General features: G+C 36.0%; 3 protein-coding genes across 4 annotated transcripts; 1 reads left to right on the forward strand and 2 right to left on the reverse strand.

Annotated features, from left to right (window-relative positions):
- Positions 1 to 89: 89 nt before the first annotated feature.
- On the reverse strand, positions 90 to 8422 carry naa60 (N-alpha-acetyltransferase 60, NatF catalytic subunit). 2 transcript variants are annotated; one of them, XM_081364268.1, is made up of 7 exons: positions 8247 to 8422; positions 7382 to 7497; positions 7175 to 7304; positions 2872 to 2968; positions 2510 to 2744; positions 1676 to 1845; positions 90 to 1582 (listed from the first exon to the last, which is right to left on the reverse strand). In XM_081364268.1, the coding sequence occupies exons 2-6, from the start codon at positions 7489 to 7491 to the stop codon at positions 1689 to 1691; spliced, it is 729 nt and encodes a 242-aa protein (XP_081220394.1). In that variant the 5' UTR covers positions 7492 to 7497; positions 8247 to 8422; the 3' UTR covers positions 90 to 1582; positions 1676 to 1688. The 2 variants fall into 2 exon arrangements, with proteins under 2 accessions (XP_081220394.1, XP_081220395.1); XM_081364269.1 differs by having other exon boundaries at positions 8251 to 8411.
- Positions 8423 to 11917: 3495 nt separating this feature from the next.
- dnase1 (deoxyribonuclease I) lies at positions 11918 to 13568 on the forward strand (the record flags this gene model as incomplete). The annotated part of the gene is made up of 8 exons (XM_081374484.1): positions 11918 to 12055; positions 12124 to 12212; positions 12297 to 12383; positions 12482 to 12594; positions 12866 to 12978; positions 13055 to 13209; positions 13292 to 13385; positions 13521 to 13568. The coding sequence occupies 8 exons, from the start codon at positions 11918 to 11920 to the stop codon at positions 13566 to 13568; spliced, it is 837 nt and encodes a 278-aa protein (XP_081230610.1).
- Positions 13569 to 13817: 249 nt separating this feature from the next.
- eci1 (enoyl-CoA delta isomerase 1) lies at positions 13818 to 17064 on the reverse strand. The gene is made up of 7 exons (XM_081365667.1): positions 16711 to 17064; positions 16155 to 16277; positions 15906 to 16033; positions 15677 to 15823; positions 15444 to 15565; positions 14632 to 14810; positions 13818 to 14539 (listed from the first exon to the last, which is right to left on the reverse strand). The coding sequence occupies exons 1-7, from the start codon at positions 16751 to 16753 to the stop codon at positions 14373 to 14375; spliced, it is 909 nt and encodes a 302-aa protein (XP_081221793.1). The 5' UTR covers positions 16754 to 17064; the 3' UTR covers positions 13818 to 14372.
- Positions 17065 to 17494: the final 430 nt, after the last annotated feature.

The raw sequence follows: 17494 nt of genomic DNA on the forward strand, positions 1-17494 counted from the left end.
TTTACATCATTAAATGACAATTACCGTAAAACCTCACATATTCCGAGTGTGAAACGTAAACAAAAAAGAACATTGAAACAAATGGTTGCACAATCTTTTTTATTTCGCTCTTGCCTGTAGGTCATCTCAAAATGCTCTTGATGCATGAATCAATTCATAAATGAAGAATAGACAAATGGAGGGATGCAAATGGATAAGAGCAATACAATAAAATTAATTTAAGTTGTGTACAAATAAAAATTCACCTCAGTGAACACTAGAGGGTGCTACACAATTCAGAGACTATTAGGAAAAATTCAGTTACTGCTTTCAATATTTCATTTCACCTACGCGTTTACCATCTTAGGGTTAGAATGCTTTTTTACCATTAGAGTATAAGACATTTCCCCTATTTCAATTCTTGATATCACCACAATGAAAATGTTATAAAATGAAATGTAAAACAGAACAATGTACCAATTTTACAATGCAACACATTAAAACCAGACTGGAGAATAATTGTAGATTTACACACAATTTCACGCTCAAAAGCACAAGGTGATAGTGATTATATTACCTATACTTGTTTAAAACAGCTATTCATACATGCTATTTTGTCTTCAAACTCAATATTTTGCATGAAACAAAGCATGTATACAAACAAGGAACTGGAAGAAACATTTTTCAAATGCATGGAGGCCAATAACATCTGATACAGTACAGTTTCCGTAAGGTTTCTCTTATAATTTCACAGAAATGCTTCTCTGTGAACGGCCTTCACCAAAACATCAACGTTTTAACAAAGACATCATGAATGGATGGTCAAACACAGATAAATATCATCTTTGATGTTGTAATTTGTGTAACGCAGGAGTATTTTTCTCAAATATGTTTATTTTGTGTGTAAATCCCTGATTCACAGCAACACAGCGAAAATCAAACATTTCTCCCCCACTACATTCATTTCCCCTTTAAAAGAGCAGGTACATTGCAAGGAATGGCATGGTGTAATAATCTAGCTAAATTAAGATGATCTAAATTTAAAAAGAGTTTTCACATTTGTATTTGACATTAACAATACACATTTGGTGAGATGGAGGGTTTTCTGTAACTCTGGCATTTTTTCCCTTCATAGCAACACTACATTCATTGCCTCTGTGCAAATGTTATTTAAAAAAACAAATATTAAACTTAAAACTGGGGGCTGAAATACATGCTTAGTGTCACAAACAAAACACTAAAGCTTGACATGGATGAAAAATGACTAAATGAAAAAGTATGCATACTTCTACCATCAAATCCTAAAATCATCTATATAGAACAGGCACAAATAAAAAAAACATCTATTTATATTAAAAATCTGGATAAACTATAGAATATTTCTACACAGCAGCAGAATTACAGGCATGAAGTGGAGAGTTTATATTAAAAGGGAAATCTACTAATGACAATGCATATATTAAAGTATATATATATATATATATATATATATACACATATAAAATGTACAAGTATAATACACTGCTCCAGACCAGAGAGAGCCGATATCAGTCTTCAGCAGCCCAGGCATCTGATGTGACCCAAACACATCAATCTCTTCCACCTGAAAAATAAGACATCATTATTGCTAAATGAATGATACATTTATGAGTGGAAAAAGAGGTGATCTCATGAGAGATGGATGAGTCAGGCTTACATGGATTACATCCTCACATGGTTCTGCTGTACTCAATGCCGCTCTTGGAGGAGATGCCCGACCACGGCAGAAAGCTGCGCAGGAGATTCTGAGCTTGCCGGTAAATCCTCTGAGGAATAGAGCAGGGGCTCAGACTGGCCAGTGCCGAACCTATATGATGAATATAATCAGTGCTGAGAGAGTCAAGGAACACTTTTTCAACCAGGCATTTACAGTTCAAATTCATGAAACTAGTACATCAATACCATTTAAAATGTCATGATCCTTCAGAAATCAATCTAATATGATGATTTGCTGCTCAAGAAACATTTCTTGTTATTAGAAACGCTCAAAACAGTTGTGCTGCTTTATATTTTTGTGGAAACTGATGCACCTTTGTCAAAAAGACAGCATTTATTTTCAACAGAATGTTTTTTTAACATTATAAATATCTGTACTGTCAACGCATTGTATCCTTGCTGAATAAAAGTGTTAATTTCTTTTTAAAAAAATTCTTAAATCAAAAAATAAAATCTTACTGGCCCCAAAATTTTGAAAAGTACTGTAGTAAATTTGTAGTAAATTTACAAACCTTTTCAACTTTTACAATTTTTCAAACTTTTTAAAATTTCTCTGAGAAAAGCTGTGAATGTACAAGCAATACTGTGGGGTTTGGGGACATGCATGTAAAATTACCATTAATACATTATTGGATTAAATGGTATCATTAATAATAATAACAATTTTATCAGCAACCAACATAACATGCAGCTCTAATTACCAATCGCCTTGATTAATCACACTCACAGACAAATGCGACATGAACACAAATATGTGAGATAAAGAAAAGGATATAAGATAGTCCATGGAGGATGTCCGCCATTGATGTAGAGGACGTAGGTGAAGCCATCCTTCAGCACTCCTCGTATAGAGTAATAATACGGTAAATAGTGGTGCTGTTTAAAGTCTCTGTTCTCATAGAAGTGAATGGCAGTGTTATTGGTGGTGAGCACATGCAGGTAGATGGCTTTACAATGGTCCTGTGCCGTGGTGGAGATGTGCTCCTTTAAACTGTCCAGCAACAAAGAGCCTACAGAGAGAGAGAGAGAAAGAGATATGAGTGACCTTACAAATTGTTTGAATACAGTTCAAGTTTTATGAGGGGAAGCATGCGTCATGGCAGACGTTACACAACAGCACAAAACGTCACCTCTCACCTACTCCATGTTTGCGAAACTCTTTCACGACTCCTAAACTCAGGATGTACGCAACTTGAGTTTCAACAGGAAAGCTGGAGGCCAAGATGTCTCCATCCTGATGGAGAGAAATATATGCTGAGTTAGCAACACAGGCGGTTAGCTGGGATAATATACTGGAATAACAAAAAATTGTGATTTCAATTGTGTTGTCACTGAAACATATTGAGGGTGTTAAGAGATATTTTAAGGGGTTGGTAAAGTTTTTGAAAGAAGTCTCTTATGCTCACCAAGGCTACATTAATTTGATCACAAAGATCTATTATATATTATTACAATTGAATTGTTTTTTTGTTTTTGTTTTTTTACATTATAAATGTCTTTACTGTCACTTTTGAACCTTTTAAATAATCCTTGCTGAATAAAAAGTTTACTGACCACAAACTTTTGAACAGTACCATGGAAACACCAAAGACGCTTTAATATATGTTTTAGTAGACAACTGATTAGATACATTCATTGACAGAAAACTAATCATTGTTATACAGCTCAGCACAGTTAGTCTTTTTGTTTAAATCTCGTGTTCTTGATTTACAGCAAGTACCATTTTTACTAGGGCTGGGGTAAACGATTATTAATTAAACGATTAGTCGGGCAATTATTTTATCGATTAGTCGACTAATCTAACGACTAATTGGAATTAATTCAAACCGTTACTCCGATGGATTTCAAACTCTACCGCTGTCTGGGCACGAGTAGTGCAGTGCCAAGTTTGACATTGTTTGGATGAGAAATGCAAAAGATATGTTAAATATATCGGTAAAAGAAGCACTTAGAAGGTTGTGGTTTAAAAATAAACATTCTGACTAGTGCTGGGCAAAGATTAATTGCAATTAATCGCATCCAAAATAAAAGTTTGTGTTTGCATAATATATGTGTGTGTACTGTGTATAATTATTTTGTACATACAAATACAAACATATGCATGTATATATTTAAGATATTTTTTTATATATATATATATAAACTATTTATATTTATATATAATATAAATTATGTATAAATATATATACATGCAAAAATTTCTTAAATAAATAAATGCATATGTGTGTATTTATATATACAAAATAATTATGCACAGTACACACACATATATTATGCAAACACAAACTTTTATTTTGGATGCGATTAATTGCGATTAATCTTTGCCCAGCACTAATTCTGACATAAACACACTGTCAGCTACAATGTTTACTTCTGAATAATATAGTATAAACGTGATAAATCCATTTTGATTAATTTGAGTAAAAAATGTGTTTTCTTTACCAAGAAAGTGGCAAGATGAAAACCACTATTTTCTGGTTCAATCTTTCACATCATCTTTAGGTTATAATAACAAATAATTCAAATCCAGATTTTGATTTTCAAAGATTTATTATAAAAACAGATGATGTTTTCCCAAAAATTCAATAAATTCATGACACGTTTTTTTTTTTAAATGCAATTAATCTATTGAATCAATATAAAAGTTATTTTTCATATTGAAACTGTTGAAAATGTACAACAAAATAAGTTGATCCACATATGACAGCCTCTGAACTCGGTCAATACTAATCTTATATAAAGGCACGTACTGGACTACACATAGGCTACATTCAATCAGCCATCGCTAAGAAATACCTTCTGAACTTTTTTTGACGGCGATCAGCTGTAAAATGGCTTGGTCCTGCTCGGTTTTCGTTGACGTTGAGTACAAGAATTGAAAGTTTTTTAAAAGATCCCCTAGGGTTAACGTGTCGGCATTCGACAGAAGTTTGACGGTGTCGTGTGAGAACAAGCAACAGTCGGCATTTCTCTTCCTCCCGCGTGCCTCATCTTCTTAAGGCTGATTTATACTTCTGCGTCGGAGCCTCTACGCTGTAGGCAACGCGTTGGTTTTCATTTATACTTCTGCGTCGTTGTCCGCGTTGACGCGCGCAGAGGGAGCATGTGAAACCTGAGGGAGCGGTCCTAGCAGACCAATCACAGCGCTTGCGTCAACGTAGAGTTGACGCGTTGTTACATTTTTGAAGAGGTGCACGTCAGGGTATGCCGAAGGGTACGCGCGCTACACACAGGCTACGACGTAGCTACGGCGTAAGTTCAACGCAGAAGTATAAATTGGGCTTTAATCTCCTCACGTAAATGATTAGATTTCAATGGCTTATCTTTCTTCCCTACGGCAGAATCCACCACAGGTTCATCAATGCCGTCAAATGTATTAATTTTTTTGTTTGTTTGTTGATCAAAAAGTGCAAAGTAGATAAGGAAAACTAGGATGCCGGGTGTATTCAAAGCACCGCCGTTACTGTTTACGATGCGTGGAATGGTGCGCTGTGATTGGTTGAGAGGATTTATGGCATTCTGCAGAGAAAGGAGACTGGCGTTTGATGCGGTTTGGAAAGAAAGGGAGAAAACATGACAATAACACGGCGGGTGGTGTGTGTGTGGCGAGCTGTATCTCCAGTAATGGTAAAAAAAAAATAATAATAAAGAAGCGTTGACGCAAAAAATAAAGCACTAATTTTTACTATGCCTAATATCGATCTAGCTCACTGCAGTGTGCAACAAGTGTCTCATATGGTAGCCGCCGAGTGAACGCACAGAGGAGCATTATAACAACTTTCAACACACTCAAATGTATCTAATATGATAAAACAGCGCTGCGTTCCCCACATACGCATGACCGGAAGAAGCAGAAGCAGCGTCTGCGGTATAATAAAAGCTCCACTGCTCTCGAGCTGTGTGTCGTGCTTGTCTCTCATTAGCAATCGCTCCAGCGGACTCGTTCCGCTCCAACGGCTTTCATAACGTTAATAAATCTTTAATACATTACCGGTCATCAATGAATATGATTTCAGCCCGAGTCCCGTCATAATCTCCACCGGCTGTAGAGGTGAAGACAACAACTCCCATGATATCGCGAAATCAAGGCGTCATCAAGCTACGCCTTTGTTTTGAATAAACGACCTCTAGTGGCGAAAAATTACATAGTGTGCCTTTAAGTAAGCAATAAGGTACTGTGCTGTATCACTTATTCCTGATACAGCACTTGCCTCAAGTACCTTATTGCTTTTATAAAACGGTTACCACGCAATATTAAAGCAAAAACAAATGTATTAGTGCAACTTTCATGAAGTTAAATCAATAAAAGCATTCCTTCTGCTAGAAAAAAATAGTCCCTGACCGTGAACAACAACGTTCCAATGTGTAATATGCATGAAAGCTCAAATAAAAACAACAAACCGTTCTCCTTTTTAATTCTTACGCTTTTTTCTATGTTTATGTTGATACGTGTGGTTGCTCAGGGTGTTGCTAAGGGATAAATAGAACCGATAAATAGAATAAATAGAGATAAATAGAACCGTTGGGTGAAGCGGTCATAGCCGTGTTTTATCGTGAATAAAGCACAGCTATTGACCAATCACAATCAAGGATAGGAACTAACCGTTTTATAAAATAAAATAAAAAACACTAAAAGGATTCCTTGCAATCATTGTACGAAGAAATCACACTCAAAACCCTACAAATCGCATAGATCACAAACCTCTTTTCAGGCTCAGGACTATTTGAACTCACACAGCTAGATACAGAAATGCATACCCTAGTGCTGTAAAATGTGTAATAATATCAATAACAACATGGGAACTCTTGCAACCTGATCTATTACCACTTTCTATAAGCTTATCCATATAGGTTATATTTTTGCACATACGTAGCAATACTGTCTATTTTATTCTATCTTGTCTACAGTCTGTCTATTCTAAGCATTCAAGCAAGATTTCCATTGTACTTCATACATGGAATTTGTACATTTAATAAACAACTTTGATATGCTAGCCATGCATGGGCCTACAAACTGAACTATCTAACTTGTCAGAACAGCCAGTGACTGCCAGCTTTAATAGGACTCTAGAAGACATAACTGTACAATGAAGAGGCGAAATCCTCTCTAATGAAGGTCAAATCCTTCGCTACATGCAGAAATTTAGTCTGTAACCTAATTAATCACCGGCTATAAAAAGGCTTTGGGTATGTCAGATGATTTTAATTATGATCCTTTACATCAAGGCTCCAGAGGAACTATTCTTTATGGACAAAGTAATTTTTTTTTACTCAATTACACATTTATTATTCATATTATAAAACACTGCAAACAAACTTCTGCCACGTTTTAATAGAAGCATTGAATGTATGGCACCGTGATAGTATGTATTATTTGATTCTAAAACTTTTTGAGTTTTTCCTCATTGTGTCATTTTCTCAATACATATGCAAGTCATACCTCTTTGTGCACTTTCGTTCTGCTTTTTATTTCTGCCACAATCATCCCCACAATTCCACCTCTATAGGTGGCAGCCAGAGAGAAGAACTTCTTATTTGATGTGATGTCATGGTACCATGAGTCTGGATACCTAAAACACAAACATATAGCAACGTGTTAGTGTTGTACTTGAGCCGTACAAAAGGATGGTTTGGTTCAAGCACTCACTCAATGGGGAACCACTCTCCACAGAGCACTTTTATTCTCTCTATGTCATCGTGGCAGAGTAGGCGGAGCTTTATTTCACTGAGGGCGGTGGTAGGCACCACGTCGGTCATTCACACCTGAAAGAACAAATTAAGATAAACAATTCAGCATTCATCTCAGTCTGAAAACCCTTACTTTTATTTATCAGTCCATTATGTGTTAAAAGATTCATGGATTAGAACATGGCGGTCAGTATGTGTAAAAACTGTGCCTAATAACTTGCTTTTTTAAAAGCTTTTAGCAACTTGCTTTCAGTAGTAGTGAGATCACCACTCTCAGGGGAAATGTGATAAGAGTAAAGACATGCTACTTTCTGTTTACTGTCAACTCAAATTAAGTAATTTGTAAAGAAAAAGAGAAACAAGATGTTAAAGTAAATAGACAACATTTTGCCATAATAAATAAGCAAATGAAAATATTATATTGAACAAATAGCCAACCCATCACAATTGATACTGAAGAGGTATCAGTTACAGTAACCTCATTTTAATCTATTAAACTCGAGGAACAGCAAACACAATTCAAAACACTGTTGAGTAATTGTATACACGGATAAAAAGTCAAAACTGAACGACCACATAATCTCAAAATCTAGCAGCTAGTTAGTACTTGTGCCTGTCAAAATACATAGACATGGATTTTTTTATTTATTTTTTTACAAATAAAATAATAATTAGAGGATTAAAAAAGTATATAATAGCATGATGTGTGAATGCAGTAATTCAAATGATCAAACTGTCAGTTGCGTTTGCTTGATATGTTTACATGCTAACCGCTAACGTTACATGCAGTAATCATTAGCTGGGGTGCGAAAAAAATTCCTAACCTGCCTAGTTTCACCGCTTGGATAAGCAGAAGGATATGCCGTCGTTTCTTTTTATTGCCGTGGAGAATGTTCACTGCTGCGGTAGCATGGCGATAGTGTGTAAATTTGTGTCTGGGATGAAGATGACACATTCAGCCAGAGACTCGATTAGCGCTCTGTGATGCATTAGCGTAGCCGAGCTGTTAGCACTTCAACCAACTCTAGGCACACACTTCCGGTCCGTTCCATTCCGGAATCAGCCGAAAGCCGCCGAAGTGTCCTTAGCGTGCCTTCGAGACGGAGACGAGATAAGATTAACAATTTGACCTCTTTGTCAAAATGTTTATTATTTTAGTATATTTTTCTTTTATTATTATTATTATTATTATTTATTTCAGACCCAAAAGGGAAAAAGAAAAATACATAGGCATTTGACAAACAACAGACAAAATTTGAAAGACATACCAGCTTTCATTCCAATGCTTCCAGAAACAGGAAGAATACCTTGTATTACTTAATATAATATCATTTAAGACCATTATGATACTATTTTTTTAATCACTCAACCGACATATGAAATTACACTTCCTTAAGACATGCAAAATGGGTACATTATTAGATACAAACATTTGGCTTGCACTTGTCCACCTTGGGAGCTTAAGCAAAATTCTTAGCGCATCATTAAATGCCATCTGGAGCTTTTTCATTTTAGCTTTAGCATATTTACACCACAAGTGGGCTGTATAAAGAGAAGTACAGTATATGCCCTAAATAGAGCTATTTTAACATCATCTGTACACATACAAAATTTACGAGCCAGCATATTAGCTTGCCCATACAACTTGCACTGGCGCTGCACATCATCGTCATCATTTAAATCATTTCTAATGATGTGACCCAAGTATTTTACTTTATTTAACACATTCAAAATTTGGTCATCTATAGAAAGAAGGAAAATTTAGCTTAAGGTCCTCTTTGGTTTTAACAATCATGACCACACTATTTTCAATATTAAATTTAATATCATGCTGCACACCATAACTTGAGCATACTCGAAGCAGCTGTTGTAATCCAGCACTATAAGTAGACATAATAACTAAATCATCAGCATCAAATGGTTAATGAGACTATCACCTATTACACATCCAGTCTTACAATTATTTAACTCTATAGAAAGACCATCCATGTACAGGTTAAAAAGAAGAGTTGACCATGCCGAACCCCATTCGTCATATAAAACGGTTCCGATATGTTCTTACCCCATTGAACTTTTAAGGTTTGATGTAAATACCAAAAATGTAAAATTCTTGAAATGGGGAAACCCCTCTTTCTTGCAATTTTATGCATCTAAAAAACACACGAAAACTATGGAATTATGTACATTACTTACTAGCTACTTATTTTAATGAATATATGAATAGATCAGTGCCATGTTTACTTTTGAAGCCAAATTGATTATCCGTAGTTATTAAATATTCTTTGAGCCTATCCATGAGGATTCGCTCAAATACTTTTGAGATCACACTTGCCAATGCAATTGGTCTATAGTTTTCTGTCCCAGTTATTTTACCTGTTTTAGCTTTAATTACTGGCACTAGTAAAACTGTTATCATGGAACACACCATGGATTAAAAATCCTGTAAAACACAAAGCAAATAACACTGTGATCCTTGAGCGTGCTTCAAATGTTCAGCTGTTATTCGATCTGGAGCACATGCTTTATTCTCAGCCAGTTTCTCAATTGCGTACTTGACCTCATCAGGTGTAATAATCATACCTTCATCATTCGACACATGACCAACTTTAAATTCCTTCCTCTCAACACAATTAAAAATATCTCTATAATATTTTCTCCACAAGTTAACAATATTCTCAGCCCCAACAACCCCATCAATACTAGTTGGCAGTGGTATTTTACTATTATTGATAGCCTTAACTTCTTTCCAAAATTAATAGACATTATTTTGCTGAAAGTTCTTGGCCATTGAGTTTGCTCCCATCAGCTCGTTTCTTTTTATATACCGTACAGCATATTTAAATTTAGCATTTATTTTCCTCAAACTCTGGGCCATACCTAGCTTTACCCGTTAAAACCCAGTTTGTAAATGCTTCTCTGGCCTGCAAATGCAGTTCAGAAACATATTCATTCCATCCAGCCCTAAAATGATCATTTTTAACCCTTTTTTGACAGAAAGGTCTACTAGCATTATCTAAACAGTCCACTATTTCATCATACATCACACATATATCATACTTATGCTTAGGATTCTTACAATCAACATTATCACACACAATTGTCTCAGTTGGCACTTGCTCAACCTCTTCTCTGTCGATAGTTTATATCCCCAAAGATCATTTGCTGTGAGTCTTGCCCAGTCTAATTTTCCACTTTGTTCAGAATTTTCACAATTAGTCATCTCAGGTAAACTTTCAACATTTAACATAATTGAAATTGGTATGTGGTCTGTTGTAGCCAGGTTATACAATATCTCAAGTTTATCCAGGGAATCATGTGCATCTGCTGTACATATACAGTGATCCAGATATGTCTATATCGGCTACTTGTTTGTCTTCACCATTGCTCTTTCTTTCTTTCTTTCTTTTTATTTTTTCCTCTTTTTTTTTCCTTCTCAAATTCAAACTCTGTGTTAGTTTCAATGGAAGTGTCAACAAATGCAACATATTATTACCAAATAAAAATTGGTACAATTTCTAAGGAACCGACCAATTAACAGTAGCCTACGGCATTAAATAAAATACAAAAGTATTTACTATATACACATAACTCACATAAAGCAAAAGTACATATAAAATCTATCTATATTTATTCTGTATTTAAATGGCACACAGACATGCTTATGTCAATGGTTGGCACACACATGAAGCGCCCCCTGTTGCACGGAAGTTGAATTGCTTTAAGGGAGAGTGGGCTGAGTTAACAGGGGTCAATTGAGCTTCTGAATGTCAGAGTATAATAATAAAGTTTCTTGTTGATGACAAACAAATACATTTTAAATTGGCTTGTTACGCAAAATCTATACAATCAAATAAATATTGGGGAATGTATATGGAACAGTTACAGTATAAGCTCAGGAATGGGTTGGAACTAAAAGGGCTGTGGCTCTCCAGGAACTGAGTTTGACACCTGTGCTATAAGAGATCATAGTATTAAAAAAAGTCCTCCTTGAATACTGAGGTACAGCAGCCAGCTACAAAGTAAATATTTTTAAAATACTTCTGTCAATTCACCTGTTTAAAGTTACATTAGACTTTGTCTTATCACCCATCTGTTTATTTCCCAGGGAGGGAGCGAGCAAGAGGTTGATGTCTTTACACAGTAGTGGAAAATAAAAACTCTCTAGAATATGTGATCCCACTTATATTCTTAGAGAGAGGGACTTGCTGAGGTACAGTATACAAAGGCTCCTTAGAGGTGCAAAAAAGAAAGCTTTCTCACGGCACAAGTGAAAGCAGAAATCAGCAGCAGGTAAAGCTATTTTATTGCATGGAATAAATGTCTCAAAATACAATCTTAACTAATGCATGTTTATATTAGAGTAGAATTTTTTAAGATTCTAATTGACTTTTACCTGTGCTAATCTGTCTCAGATATGATTAACTACTGTCTAATGCATGTCTGAATATTTCCCAGGGAAATATATGCATGTTTTCATCTCAAAATAGCCTACAGCATGAAGATCACTACCACTTTAAGTCTGCTCCTGGTATCCGTCCACATTGGAAACTCGTTTCTGATTGGAGCATTTAACATCAAATCCTTTGGGGACTCCAAAGCATCCAATGCCACTCTGCTTGACATCATTACCAAAGTGAGTGACACCCATAGAATACCCATATCATGCTTCTTGTTTGGTAACCTTAGTATTGTGTTTGTTAGGTAGTTCACCGCTACGACATTGTACTCATCCAAGAGGTGAGAGACAGTGATCTCTCTGCAACTAATAAACTGATGAAAAGTGTAAATGGGTAAGTTGTTTAACTTAATGTCAATAAGTTACAGTATTATTTTTTTTGTATAAAAAATAAATAAAATATTATTTTCATTATCAGAGGTTCCTCTCCATATGAGTATCAGCACATTGTAAGTGAGCCCCTGGGTAGGAGCACTTACAAAGAGAGATATCTCTTTATTTACAGGTAACATGTGGCTCATATATCATATAAGACTGTATGTATGCTAATATGTGTACCTGTGGTTCATATCAAATTAATAATTACACTTATGTTCTCATCAGGCGTCAGACAGTATCGGTTTCAAACAGCTTCCTCTATGATGATGGATGTGAATCCTGTGGAACTGATACTTTCAACAGAGAACCCTTTGTTGTGATGTTCTCCTCTAATACAGGTGGCGGTCCCAGTTCATTGTCAAAATGTTACCAGTAACGCACTGTTCAGCAAAAGCTTTTCATCTAAAGAAATTTATGGTGAAAATGAAGGGAATGTGATTTCCAGATCCTGAGTGACCATACTTATAGCTGAATGTAAACTCCAATTCAAAAATTTGGGGTCAATAACAATAAAAAAAAGAAAAATAATAATGAATACTTTTTTTTTTAAATAATAAAAACAGAAAATGTTTTGAATACTGAGCCCTAACAAGTCTGTATTTTCCATAGCTGTCCGGGACTTTGCCCTCATTCCCCAGCATACATCTCCAGAAGTCGCTGTGCAGGAAATTGATGCTCTGCATGATGTAGTCTTGGATACTAGACAACGTTTAAACACAAATGTAACTATACTATAATGAGAACTATGCTATTATAGTATGATTTAGGGAATTTGTGACATTTCATATTTCATTTCAGAACATCATGCTTTTGGGAGACTTCAATGCTGGCTGTAGCTACGTTTCAAATTCGAATTGGTCAAAAATACGACTCCGCACTGACCAAAGCTACACCTGGCTCATCCCTGACAGTGTGGACACAACCGTCACACACACACACTGCCCTTATGACAGGTGGGGAAAACATCACAAGCTATCTAGCTGGATCAGATAAACTTATGTTATGTAGTGACTCATGATATGCTTGATATCAAAGGATTGTGGCCACGCCTGACATGATGAAAGGAGTGTCCCCTGGAACAGCACAGGTCTTTGACTTCATGGAAGCCCATGGATTGAGCCAGAGCTGGGTGAGGACAGGTTTTGCCCCATTGGGATTAATGTTAAGCAGCACAACGGTTTAAACATTAAACCTAAGGATCTCTAGAGACTGAGTTATTGCTGAGTGTATTCATCTGTCTGAAGTGCTCACGTCTCTCTCACAGGCCCTGGCAGTGAGCGATCACTTTCCAGTTGAGGTCAAGCTCATGTGAAAAAAGATCAAGGTTGTTCCCTCACAGCAGATACACACTGCTTCTAACACTTGGTGAGAATAAAAAGAAATCATTTGCTTCAACGGATGTTTGTCCAATCATTCTATAGCTATAAGAAATGCATAGGTGAATGTGAAGTTGCAGCTATTTAAATGCTATTTTAAAAAACTAATTTAGCTGCAATATCATTTAAAATGAACTAGTGAAGGCAAAAGTTGTTTCAAAATTCACTCAAAAAAGAGAAATACATCAAATCAAAATTGACCATTCTTTTTATTTTATTTATCATAACGATGTATTTATTATTAACGTTTTATTTGTGCAAATAATTAAAAAGTGTAATATTTAATCAAAATAACTTGCAACGACATCTCTTCTCCTCTCTGAAGACGTGTTACTGGTGTGAGGACAGGTCAACCTGTCACTCATATGACATCACAGCAAAAGCAAACCACAGCCATCCAATCAAATCATATTGGACAAAAACAAGTCCAGCCCTACATTTTTTTTCTTGATCGAGAAGCCGTTTCAATTGGATATATACATAAAAGGCAACCAGTTGACCTGACATGTACACATATGCAAAACTTGAATCTAAAACCTTGATGTTGAATAAAAAAAAAAGTTAAATAGACAAGTTATATGTCAACTACCCACATGCTAATGAGACCCCATTTTAGTTTTATAAGATTTTATTTACAAACAAATTTATCCTCTAGTAACAAAAGAGAGGACAATGTGATATACAGTGACACTGATGCGCTACATAAAGACAATGTCAACAACAGGCACGTGTTCAGGTCCTCAAGACCTCTTCTTCTTCAGCATCTCCATGTACATCCCAAGAGATTTCTGGATGGAGTCTTTGGTGATGAAACTGACGAAGTTTGTGGTGTCGGCGTCTCTGTTCGCAAGAAGTTTGTCTATGGTGGGCTTTCTCATCATAGACTTACTTATCTGACGGGCATGATCTGTGGGCAAAAAAAAACAGTGTACATGAACAAAATGTACTAACAATACCAGGCTGAAATATTGTATTTTGGAGCAAACTATTACTATTTACCTGGGATGGCCAACCATTTAGTCATGGTTACAGTAGCTGCGCTGAGAACTTTATCTTCAGGAACAAGCTCATCCACCAGACCGACCTTCAGGGCTTCAGGAGTATTGTACAGTAAACCGAGCTGAAGACCCTTCTCGGTTTCTCTATGGCCCACAACGTTTGTCATGGTGTCCTTAAACCTGGTTTAGAAAATCTCCATTTAGTACCATCCTGTTTTACAGTAGACATGTTCACTCATTTTTGTCATTTTGAATGAATCCAATCCGATTTCAGATTCTGAAAGTTCTGTTTATATGAAACCTAAACTTTGCAATCAGATTCACATAATCGTTTACACATACAATCATTTACAAACTTCAGCGCATGCGCAGTGTCCAGCCAGTGCGTTTAGAACCAGAGAAAGCCGCCGCGATAATGTCAACAGAGCTATCGTGAGGAAAGCTGACAAATATGTCAGAAAAGTCTCCTCCACTGACCACTTTGTAAGATGTAAATAAACATGCACATTCATAAGAAGTCAAAACACATCTAAACAGATCTTAGTACTGTGATGCGTATGTTTACATGAGCCTTTTTATAATGTGATATTTTTTAATAAGACTTAGATTATAGTTGGATTCAAGCATTTACATGCGTATTTTTTTCCCTATTGATCAGATTATTTATTTTCCTCATTCATGTGGAACATTCTCAGTCGATTGAGGTGTTTACGTGAAGCCTTTTCAATCCGATGGAGCCATCAATCCAAATACTAACAGTTTATTTGGGCAAATGTAGCTACTAGCTAGTGGTGCCAAAACAATTGCACTTACCAAAAAGGTGCAACTATACCAAGTTGTGTTTCATTGAGACCAATGTTATAGCGAGGGTTATCGGCCATGATCCTGTAGTCACAACACATAGCCAACAAACAGCCACCTGCAGGACTGGATCCCTAAAAACAGAACAATTAATTTATTCAACAACTAAAAATTTAACCATATATGAATACTTGACCTAAACCAGCCAGGTATCAGAAAACAGAAGAGCACATACTGGCACTCACATTGATTGCAGCGATTGTGACCTTGGTGGACCCATAAAGCTTAAGCCACGCGTCCTGTACAGCCTTCCAAAATTCTGCGCAGTGCTCTGGGCTCTTCTGATACATTTCCAAAATATCTAGGCCCGCAGAAAACACCTTCGGCTGGGCCTATAACCAAAACAGCACTGTCAATGAAATGAACATACTGTATAAACCAAACTGGATTCCACTAAAGTTTCTGATGACTTACAGATGTTATGATCACACCTCTGCAGCCTCTGTCCAGTTCAAGTTTTTCTAAATTAATAGCAAACTCAGTCAAAAAGTCAAGACTGAGACTGTTGACCGGAGGACTCTGGAACTGCATTATAGCAACACCTGTGAGAATATTAAATTATTATAACAGGGATACAATTTTCTGGTAATGACTTTTTGATAAATGTGTAGTTGCAATGCAGTAAACCCATTATTAATGCACATTATGTATTAAGATTCTTACCATTACTACTATCCAGGTCCACTTTAATTTTTGAGGATGATGAATATTTGTTTGAAGATACAAAGTATTGCAGAGCACAGGTTCTCCCATGACTAAAGTTTCCAGACAGCAGTGATACAAACCCTGCAGAGATATATCTAATATCTTACATATGTAAAACTAAAAGCCAAGGTATTTTCGCAGTGCATTTATTTGACTATTGGTTACACCTCTGTAAACATGCAATGTACTACGCGAGCACTGTTGTATTTCCCAGTGTGAATAAGCTGTGCCCTTATTAAAGTTGTGAAAAGTAAAAGTTAACACCAAAACAACAACTGACATGATACGTGTCATTATATGTTGATGTGTTCTGCTTTCTAAAGCGTATAGATTAATTCGATCACTAATGATTACATGAAAACTTGAACATGAACTCTTTTGTGATCCGCTGACCTTCGTCCTAATTTCTTAATGCATTGCTACTGCATATTTGAAATAAAAATAAAACACAGTCAGTGGTCACTGCACAATAGAAAACAGCAAAAGTTTAAGATGAGGCCAAACACACACATACCAGAGGGGCTGAATTTGGTACAGTGCCTTAATACGGATGACATCTCGCCAGCTGAAGAGATAATGCTAAATTGCTAAAAAACTTCACTGTTTGCGTACACGTGTTGCCAGATCTCGCTTGAAAAACAGGTACGCTGTACTGATAAACATTCTCAAAATAAGTAACTTTCCCAAAATAACATCTTTGCATCTTTCTGTTATTTAATACGTTTATCGATTAAACCAACTATAGATTTTTACAGCAACCTACAACAGGCCACATATTTGTTAGCGACTTCATGAAAAACAAGCTGAAAGACGCTTTAAAAGGCGGACATGGCAACACTGCGACGTGCAGTTTGCGTGACTGGTGAGCAGAGCGCCAATCAGCAAAGACGTACTTAGTGTACTTTACTAAGATTGGTCAATTTTGGAAGGCGGTACATGTTGTGTCAGACTCAAGTGAGAGATGCTTGTCTTTCTCTTCTGAGATTCGTTTTTATCAGCTGTTAGTGAACAATTAATGACTTTTCTCGTCATTTTTCTTTTTTTAATTTTATTTCTGTTTTTTTTTTTTGCTGCAACATGAAGCAACTGTTCATTGCCAGCCATTACTGCTACATGCACGTGTTTTTCATTTGATAGATTGACTTGATGTGCCTAATCATAGTAATTTACATGAACTAAACTAAAACATTTGAAACAAGATTACAAATAAGGACAAGCCAAACTTTATTTAAAAATACAAGATGAGAAGGTATGATAATTCAGAAGCAATATAATCTATTTTTTTGCAAATGAATCAG

This window comes from Scardinius erythrophthalmus, assembly GCF_964197995.2.
Source record: "Scardinius erythrophthalmus genome assembly, chromosome: 1".
Lineage (NCBI taxonomy): Eukaryota > Metazoa > Chordata > Actinopteri > Cypriniformes > Leuciscidae > Scardinius > Scardinius erythrophthalmus.